Below are 10,275 nucleotides of genomic sequence, written 5' to 3'. Positions count from 1 at the left end.
TTCTATAGGCAAACAGATCAGCAATTTCCTGCCTATCCCACTGTATAGTCACAGTATTCATAAGTTCCCTTACAAGAATATTTGGCCGAGTCTTCCCAATGAAAATTGGTTTTGTGTGACAGCCATTTATGCTTTGAAACCTCTATTTTTCTACCATCTCCCACCTTCCAAATCGCTCCCTTCCGTATGATTTCCCTTGCTGCTAGCAGACTACACCATACATAGGATGGGTTGTTACCAAGGCCTGCATCCATGAAAGAGCAATTGGAAAAATATCTTTGGTTTGTACACCCTATAAAACAAAGAGTGAGTATTGTGGATCAGCCTCTATGCTTGTTCAGCTAGTAAAGCTAAGTTAAAAGCTTGAATATCCCTAAAACTCATACCATCCCGTTGTTTATGGGTACACAACTTCTTCCAATTGATCCAATATATTTCCTTTTCATCCTTTGTTTGCCCCCAATAGTATTTTGCCAAGGTGGAGTTTATGGTACCACAAAAGGACTTGGGGATTTTAAATATTCTTATAGTGTAGGTAGGAATTGCCTGAGCCACTGTTTTTATTAGGATTTCCCTACCTGCTTGTGAAATAAATTTTTCTTCCCACCTATAACTCTTCTTGAAATTTTTACCAGAAGATCTCTGAATGTATTTACCTTTGACTTACCACCCACCATTGGGAAGCCCAAATATTTCTCACAATCCTCCATAATTCTTGCCCCCATCAATCTTTGAATATCCCTCTTCACATATGGTCTTGTATTGCGATTGAAGAAAATTGTAGTTTTCTACTTGTTTATTGCCTTGCCTGATGCTTCCTCATAAGACCTTAGGAGCCAAAGGAGGTGGTGGCATTCCTCCACTTGATTATAATACGTCTAAGGAAGCCCTATTCCACTCGATCATATGCTTTGCTAGTGTCCTGTTTGATTGCCATTTGTCCCTTTCTTCCAACACTTTAGAGACCAATTTGGAGATGACATTTGTGAGGCTAATCAGTCTAAAGTCAGCTACTGTTTTAAGTTCATTTATGTTGGGTATGAGGACAATGTAGGTGTAATTCATTTTTTGCAAAAAAATGACCCAAATGCAAAGCGGACAATACAACTTCGGTAATATCTCTTTCTACTATATTCCGATATTTTTGAAAAAAAAAGGGACATACCATCAGGGCCTGGTGATTTTGAAGGGTGCATTTGGATGAGTGCTCTTTTGATCTCATCAGGTGTATATGGTTGGAGGAGAGTTTGGTTCATATCAAGAGTGACAATCCGATCTACCTTGTCCAAAATAGACCTCATCTCATTCGGATTTGTGGTGGTATAAAGTCACTGGATATATTCCTCGACCACCCTCTCCTTCTCTTCATCTATTATGCACCATTGGCCTCCCTCATCCATAAAGCCAGCAATGTGATTTTTCCTCCGGCGTTGGCTGGCCTTTTGATGGAAGTATTTCGTATTCTTATCACCTGCAGGCAACCAGATATTACGCGATCTTTGTCTCCAACATAGTTCCTTTGGATATAGTATTGCATTAATCTCACCATTGACAACTTGTATCTAGTCCAAATTGTCTGCATCATTCATTGCTGTGAGTTGCTCTAACATTCGTTCTTTTTCTGCAAGGCGAGATGTACAGCTCCCCATATTTCGACTCCATGCTACAAGGGCCAATCTGCATGCTCTAATTTTTGAGAAAAGCTAAAACATTGGGCTGCCCCCTAGGAGCTTCCCTATTCCAAGCTTCCTGTATAATATGTTCACATTTTGGATATGTCGCCCATCTTTTTTCAAATCTCCATGGAATTTTTTGCCTTCTGTCATTATGTGTATCCCTTTGTAAAGTGAGTAAAATTGGATCATGGTCTGAGTATGATGCCTGGAGGTGCCTCACTGTGGCATGTGGAAATAATTCCCTCCATTCAATTGTTGCATAAGCCCTATCAAGACTCTCTTGAGCAAAAGCTTTACCTTGTCTGTCAGTCTACCATGTAAATATATTACCTTGATACCCCATGTCCACTAATCCGCAGTGCAATAGTGTACCTCGAAACTCCTTCATAAGCCAAGGATGCCTTGGAAGGCGCCCTTGTTTCTCCGAAGGACATAGGATTTCGTTGAAATCTCCAATACATACCCACAACACATCATTATGAGAGTGAAGGTGTTTCAAAAACCACCATGATTCTTGCTTTTATTATTCCTCCGGCCTGCTATAGAACCCTGTAAGTCTCCATCGTTGGTTTGGTTCAGTCATGATACGAGCATCGATGTGATTCAGGGAGTAGGTTTGGACATCTAAATTAACCTTATCCTTCCAAAGCATGGCTAAACCACCTGTCCTATGAACATATGGAACAACAAGCAAATTGTCATAGCGTAAATTCACCTGAATCTTTCTTATCTCATCAACCATAAGTTTTTCCATCAAGAACAAAACATTGGGAGATCTTTCCCTCACTGAGTGAGAGAGGAATGCACCTGCACGGAGGTTCCTAAGCCCCCTACAGTTCCAACTCATGATTTTCATTATGCTTGGCGGGATTGGATATTAGCCTCCACTGTTGTGCATTTTTGATCATCTGATTGACCCTTTGATTTTTTTATTTTCCCATTGTTACCATCTGTTTCCTTAGTCACCCCCCTACGTTTCTTCCCCTTTGCTTCCTTTCCCGATTCATTATAGGTCCCTTGGTTTTTTGTTTTTTGATTCCCGGCTCTTTCTTTTCTTTTCCACATGCATGTAGTACTTGCCTACTTGCCCTTACTCTCACGTGAAGATCCACGTGACTCATTAACAGGTTCCCTAGCCACTAGGGTCTTAGTGTTTGATGAATCAATGATACTTGCGTTATCCTTTTCCATAAAGGTAATTGGCACATTCACTAAAGTTCCTCCCCTAATATTCGTAACGTGCTTCCTTATTAAATTATCCATTACCATCACCGAGTCATTATGAGCGTGATCCATGCTATCCATTTGTAATAGATGCATTTAATTCTTCCCCCATGAAATCAATTGCCTCAGCTTCAACAAGTGTAACGGCTTCTAGGTTGTCACCTATGTTCTTCGGTTCATCTCTCTACTGCTCTTGGGTTGGTTGTGGCTGATCCCTAGCCCAGTTGTTCACCTCCTCCGTATTTTGCTGTGGTGGGCTAGTTAGTTTTCCTCCCCTCAGTTCCTTAGCCAACCTATGTCCAACCCGAAGCCATTCCCCATACGGCTTAGCTCCATCAATAGATGATATTGGTTGAGGACAGTCCTTAGCTTCATGTCCAATCAGGCCACAGTTGAAGCATAACCCAACCACTTGAAAGCAATCCAAACTTTATCTCCTTCTGGACAAAGGACTGGAGCGCCTCGCTTGATTGGCTTTCCCAGTGGCAATTCCACACGGATTCATAAGACGTGCTTGGTCTGCGGCAATTGCCTTGTAAACGACCTCCATAACCTCAATACTCTCCCTGATGTCCTTTCTAGCTGCCTCATTAATAAGGTCAAAAGGTAATCCCCACACCTGCACCCATACCGGTATACATGGGAACTCCACTATATAAGCCGTCATCCCTTTCTCCCCTCTTCTCAGTAACAAAATATGGTTGTCAAAACTCCAAGGGCCATTCTTCAGGACCCAATTAAGTTGGCTTTCCATGGAAAACTTAAACTGAAAAAGGCCACCACCAACTTCAGTGATCCTTAGGTCTTGACCAAATTTCCAAACCGATTGGAGAGGGTTTTTTTGCCGGTCTAGTGTTAAGTGGTTTACTCGTATGAAATCAACCCATCAGGCTCAGGGAACATTCTTCAAGTATTTTCACCCAATTATCTTATCGGACCTTTATTATTTCTCCCTCCTCAGCTGTCAAGCTTATTCGTTGGAGTCTCTCAGTGAACTCGAAGTCCATGTGAGAAGACAGTTTGCACCTGCACCTTGAGAGTATGTTTAGCCGTGTACAGGAAGAAAACTTCCTATTACTAACAACTTAACAACATTACTAGTAAGAAACAAAATCCGACTCACCCCCCTATGTTGGTAATGGGAAGGAATACCACTGCCCAAAATAAGCCGTGGAATAATCTCACCCAAGACGAGAGAAAGAGCTCCCACTGAGAGGAGAGAAAAAATTATTTTAGTTAGTTGAATTATTTTCTTAGATCTAGCTGATATAAGTTTTCATTTCTTAGATATATAATCATACAATCACTTTTTTATAATGTTTGTCATATTAAATAGTTGTAATAGAGTTGAAATGTTGAAGATGTACATGAGTTCTGAATGCCATGACCTTAAAAAGGATGCAGATTTTTGTATTGTGTATGTAATCGGTAATAGGATCCATGGAGAATTCCAGACATCTAGAGCAATTTCATTCACTGTTTCTAACACACCCCCTTACTCAATAACTCTCTTTTTTCTTTTTTTTTTAAATTAATTTTTTTAATTAATATTTTTTAAAAATCAAGAATTGATTACCATTTTCCACACCCAAGATCCTTGTTTTGGTTTTGGAACACTCCAAAGTTGTTTCCCCTGTAGGTATTTGGCTGAAAGTAGATTAATCCAATCTTATCTTCCTTTTTGATTATATTCCAACCCAATTTGGCAATGACTGTTGCGTTCATATGTTTCATTCTTTTAATATCAAGAATAATAGGTGTGCAAATCAATCCTACATGCAAATTAAAATATATTTGCAGACTCCGTATAATTCTAATATTTTACGGACTTTTGCATAAGTTGAAAGTAGAAACAAAAAGGTCTAGCAAAATGAAATGCTTTATTCATCGTAATGGATGATTCATGTCTACACTAGTATACTATTTTCATCCAAGACGATCAATCCATACAGAGCAATTGGGTACAGGAGATTTCGTTAAGCCAGTTCAGGTCCCACTATCATTCACACAGAGAGAGAGAGAGAGAGAGAGAGAGAGAGATGCTAAATAAAAACCATCAACTCTACGCTATATGCACCAAAAAGGTTCAACATTAACAAGTTGTGATAACTAGATCAAGCTCAAGGTATGGCCCCAAAAAAGAAAGACAACATTTCCAAGAGATGTGGCAAAAATTGGGCAAACGTGCTTTTGCCAAAATCCCACAAGCAGGGATCAATTAAAAGTTGAAACAAGTGCAGTTAACTCTGAAATCCAGACTTGAAGTCTAATGATGATCAAGCCAAGCTGAAGCTTCCAAGGAAGAATGTTAGAAAGGAGATGCTTGCAGGTAGAAATTTAAGACCTGAAAGACATAATTAAATGTCTAGCTCCATTGAAAATCAAGGAGTTTGAGTTTCTTACCATGTTTATAAACTATATACCCCGGCGATATTCTAGCTGTTTGGTATTCTCTAGCATTATCTGCCAACAAAACCAATAAAAAAATCCAATAAATCCTCATGACCGATAAAAGAACAACTGAAGCAATATGACCTCTGTATAGATGTCATTCAGCATTGATCAAGTACAGAGGTCACTCAATATATTCTAACTAAATCAAAAACAGTGTGAAGGCCAGCATTATCATTGGCTACCAAAACAAATATATATATATATATATATATATATATATATATATATATATATATATATATATGTACTTACTTCTCTAATGTAATTTGCTATTGCTTTGCAGCCTTCAATTGCAAGTTGCATGACATTTTCAGAAGTGTCAATTGGTAACTTAGAATCCATCTGCAAGAGAATATTAGACATGAGTGCTCCAAAAAATATATTTATATATTTACCTTTCTTGGGTGATGCTGCTAAATCAAACAAAGAAAACCCTTAGTGGCAAAGTAATAGGGATGCACAGAATGATCAGTATTAATTGAACCGTTGAACCTAATAAACTGCAAAATTTTCAAAAACATCACCCAAACTTCAAGGGGAAATAAGTTTTACACTTCAAAAACACGGCAAAAGCTGTATCACACAAATCAATAAGGCAATTAATAAAAAGCCTAATACCAAATACTCAGGCTGAGTTAATGGATCAGTATAATAATCAAGGTAGGTTAAAACAAGTTCTGAACATTCCAAATCCTTGTAGGGCAAGCAGGCATGGGAGAAGCATATATTGCATAAACCTTGGCCAAAAACAGTTCAGCAATTGGTGGCTAGGGATTGAAATGTAGGCAAAAAAGTTAAAGTGGGGAGAAAGAGAGTTTCAATTTCTTTAAATGTGAGGCTCAGAGCTGTTTTGAAATCCAAATGCAGAAACTTTCAAAAGCACAAAAGCACTGAATGAGCCCATTATGTCAAACATCATGAAATTTTAGACCTGTAAGAGGCACTGAGAAGGATAAATAAGAGCAGATTTTCAGATGTAACCTGAAGAAGAGTCACTTTGTCCAACTTAGGTAGAAATCCCCCGGTGACATCAGGACCTCCGGCACTATCTTCTACATAGTTCAAATCTGTTTGCATGAGACAATTTCCAAAATAAGAATTCATTTGGAAAAGCAACAATGTAGACGTACCAAGAAACCAGTAAAAAAAAAAAAGGCATGTAAATTTACCAAGCAGAGGAGTGATATTGAGATATCCAGGGATACATGAGGTAACAAGATCACGCATTGGGATCCCAGCATCTACAAGGGCTAAAGTTGCAGCATTGATACATGCAGATCTAGCTCCTGCAGAACACAAATTCCCAGCTCATGAGTAGAATTCAACATAAAATTTTAGGTCCATTTGATAACATATTCAACTGGTATTATGTACACAGACTCGTGAGCTGTCATCCATATATGCTTACAGTGTGTCCTTAATCCTTATTTTATTATTATTATTTTTTTAATTAACATTAAGTGTCTGCAGTGGCAGCTTAATTCTTAACCAAACACTGGCTAAGAATGACATGAAACACATGTGGGAATGTATCTTACAACAAGAATGTGTGCCAAAGTTTTCATCTATTATCTTACATAGTAACTTCTCTAGAAGCCATTATCTTAAAAAAGAAAAGAAATAAATAAGATATTCTATAAAGATAAAATGGACAGAAGATATATGAAAGCATACCCACACACACACACAAAAACACAAAATGAGGGAGAATTAATTAAAAAGATATAATACGAGTTGATGATCAGTCAGGAGTAATAAGTGCATAGGGATTCATTTGAATCTCAACTTACCACATCTGCTTGGAGTACTTGGACAAAAATATCTATCTGCAAGATTATAGACAATGTTTTAGAAAAGAACTAAGAATTACATATTCATTTAGGAAATGTTTCCAAGATGCTGGAACAGAACCTGAGACCGAGGCATCAAATGTGTCAATATGCAAGCTTCCATGGTCTGGCAAATTACCAAAGATATCTCTGTCGATCGTCTGAGTGCAAGAAACAAACTTGTATCAACAATAGAGCAAAAGATCAAACATATGCATGCCAAGAACCTTGTAGCTCAACTAAGACCTCTTAGTGTTTCCAATGGAGGCATCCAGGGTTCAAATCCCCCCTCCCCAACAAGCGAATTATCTATAAAAAAATCATTCATATGCATGTCATATTCTGATTTTGGTGATGCATCAAATTTGATGATGGATAGGGATTAAACAATGGCCAATAAAATGCTTACTTTGAATCCATTCAACCAATCAAAAAATTAAAATATGACAAATCTAACAGGTAGCCTTATTAGCCATTAAGAACAGTAATACCATTGCTAATGTTATACAAGTTTACAAGGCAATATCATTCTTCAATTTGAACATCTTGTTACAGTGAAACACGATAATCTGAATGCCTAGCATCACGATCTAGAAATTATACTATTAACAGGAATGATGAAATTTATGCGCAAAGTAGATAAAGACACAAGTAAGAATCATGGATTGTCAATTAACACCCGCCTCCTCTCTCTTTGGCCACTGGGAGTTCATCCTTATCGCCAACTGTAAGAGCATGCAAGCAGAAAAAGAAATACTTCACAAAAAGCTTTAACTCCGGTAAGCCTACGAGCACTAGTTCTAATGGCATGTCCTCCCGTGATCTATATCTTAATCCTCTTGTAACTAATTAGTTAGTTAGATAATTGCTGAAAGCATTAGCCAATAGGATTTAGACACATGTCAACCATCTAGAGGTTGTCAATGCCAAACAACTTGTATGAGTAGCAGAATATACATAAGGTTTTTTGCATGTGAATGAAATAAACATTTGAGAGCTATTCTTGAAGAACTTTGTAGAGGTGCCTAACCACCTATCAATTTGTTCTAAGCAACTCACATCCCATTTAGTTCTAATTCATATCACATCCCATCATCCTCCCTACATCACTGCCACCAAGCTAAAGCATATATTAATCTTACAACACATATCAGAAGCAAGGGCAGTATGGAATATCCCCATCCCTCTTGGATGATTAAAATCAAGACAGGTTTTGATGCTTGTCAACTATATAAGTAGGTATTTCAAGTAAAAGTGATGCATAAGTAGGTATTTCTCTTCTTCTTTTATAATGAATATGTCAAATAGTACTTCTAGAGACAAGTTGATGGAGTCCTAACTTATTCAAAATTATGAATACCATGAATGAGATACTGACACAATTTAAGTTCATCAACTACCAACAAATAATAGTTTTAGACTTTCACAAATTATTCAGCCTGTCTACAATTAGATAAATACACTCCCCTAAGAATCAGGGTTTACAAACGGTAATTTCTAAAGTTACAAAATTTTCTCTTTAGACACATTCTTTATGCATTTAAAACTACATAATAGCGCTTGATTTTTACATGTATAGACGATACTTGCAAACGCGTAGCTTTCTTCATAGGAAAAACCTACTGATTGAATTTATGGCAATGTAACAAAAAAAATTTACATAGGTGACCTAATACAATGAAGAAAGAGGATTACCTGTCACCCTTTGGTTTTCTCAAGCGATCCCCGGTACTAAAATTAGCCATGCTGTACTCACAGCGCACCTGAAACATGAACAAACACGAATAATACGATTAGAAAGTTACAGATGCATTTATAAACTTGTCTTTACAAAAAAAAAAATTTAAAAGGAAGTGAGTTACCAGTGCTTGGTCATTAATTTGTTGAGTCCTATTTTGGACCTGCAAATGAGAGCATGCATTATTTATTAATTAATAATCAGATTGCAAATTAAACAAAGACTGGCTTGGGCTTTGGCTTGGGCTTTCTCAAAAAGTAAAAAATATGCACATTTCTAGGGCCATATACTGCAGCAATGACTTTGGTGTTACCCATCTCAAACACAGCGGAACTGAAATTGATAGTTAAGAAAGAAGAAACAAAAAACCAGCTATTCACTGAAATTGATAGTTAAGAAAGAAGAAACAAAAAACCAGCTATTCAGAAAGTCCAAGCCCAAGGTTTTAGTACGTACCCGTCAGCTTTGGCTACAGCACCAATCTCAGCTCGAATTTGTCTCATCTGTCGTCGAAAAATAAAAAAGGTTGAAAAAAATGAGAATAAGCGAGAGCAAGAGAGAGATATACTTCCATGGGACGGCGACCATCTAATCGAAGACCTTCAGGGCTTACAAACTCCATCTCTATTTCATTTCTCCACTACCAACCAAGTTAAGGTTGTGCTTGTGGATTGGGACTGAACTGGGACTCCCAATAAGTGGGTCTCGCCGGCGTGGGTACTGGCTGTACTGGGTAGCAAGATCAAGATGGGTCTCGCAAGCAGCAAGCTTCACGGCGTCACAGCGACACGGCGTGGGCGTGGGCGTGGGCGGCAGCCTCTATCTCTCTGTCTCGCCTCACACTTTTCTTTCTTCTTCTTTTTTTCGTGTTTTTTGCTTTCTCCGTTTGGTTTTGGACTGCTGAGAGCTGAGTTTGGTTTTTTTTTTTTTTATTTTATTTAAATTTTAGACTTACATGGGTCATGGGCTCCTGGGCTGGTGGGCTGGCTGGCTGATGGGCTAACGGTTCATGAATTTGGGAGGGGGGCCCGAGCTAAAAAATAAGGGCGCCCAAGCCCTTTTTTGTTTTAAAAAAAAAATTACCTGCTAAAAATTTTTTTTTGGGCCCAAGGGGGGCCCGGGCCCCTTTAGGCGCCCACCTGGGTCCGTCCCTGCCTCTCCCGTTTGTCATTCTCAAGTTCTCTTCCGTTTTAATATGGATGAATGCCACGTGGAAACAAAACAACCCAAAGGCCAAAAAATAAGCCACGTAATTCTCTCTTGTTTCGCCTCTCTCTCAATTACTTAACATCTTTTCTTTCTTTATCTCTCTTTTCAAATGGACCAAACCTGAGCATCAAACTATTAGAGGCAT

At 38.2% G+C, this 10,275-nt stretch overlaps 1 protein-coding gene across 3 annotated transcripts; it reads right to left on the bottom strand.

The window, feature by feature from the left end:
* Window positions 1-4,943: 4,943 nt before the first annotated feature.
* LOC142642267 (exosome complex component RRP41 homolog) lies at window positions 4,944-9,824 on the bottom strand. 3 transcript variants are annotated; one of them, XM_075816603.1, is made up of 12 exons: window positions 9,490-9,824; window positions 9,378-9,424; window positions 9,046-9,084; window positions 8,879-8,946; window positions 7,867-7,908; window positions 7,266-7,344; window positions 7,145-7,180; window positions 6,524-6,640; window positions 6,336-6,421; window positions 5,607-5,696; window positions 5,304-5,363; window positions 4,944-5,244 (listed from the first exon to the last, which is right to left on the bottom strand). In XM_075816603.1, the coding sequence occupies exons 5-11, from the start codon at window positions 7,894-7,896 to the stop codon at window positions 5,316-5,318; spliced, it is 486 nt and encodes a 161-aa protein (XP_075672718.1). In that variant the 5' UTR covers window positions 7,897-7,908; window positions 8,879-8,946; window positions 9,046-9,084; window positions 9,378-9,424; window positions 9,490-9,824; the 3' UTR covers window positions 4,944-5,244; window positions 5,304-5,315. The 3 variants fall into 3 exon arrangements, with proteins under 3 accessions (XP_075672718.1, XP_075672717.1, XP_075672715.1); XM_075816602.1 differs by having other exon boundaries at window positions 4,944-5,186; XM_075816600.1 differs by having other exon boundaries at window positions 4,944-5,363.
* Window positions 9,825-10,275: the final 451 nt, after the last annotated feature.

The sequence above is a fragment of the Castanea sativa genome, chromosome 7 (genome assembly GCF_040712315.1).
Source record: "Castanea sativa cultivar Marrone di Chiusa Pesio chromosome 7, ASM4071231v1".
NCBI classification, from domain to species: Eukaryota; Viridiplantae; Streptophyta; class Magnoliopsida; order Fagales; family Fagaceae; genus Castanea; species Castanea sativa.
This window is presented reverse-complemented; position numbering and strand designations above follow the sequence as displayed.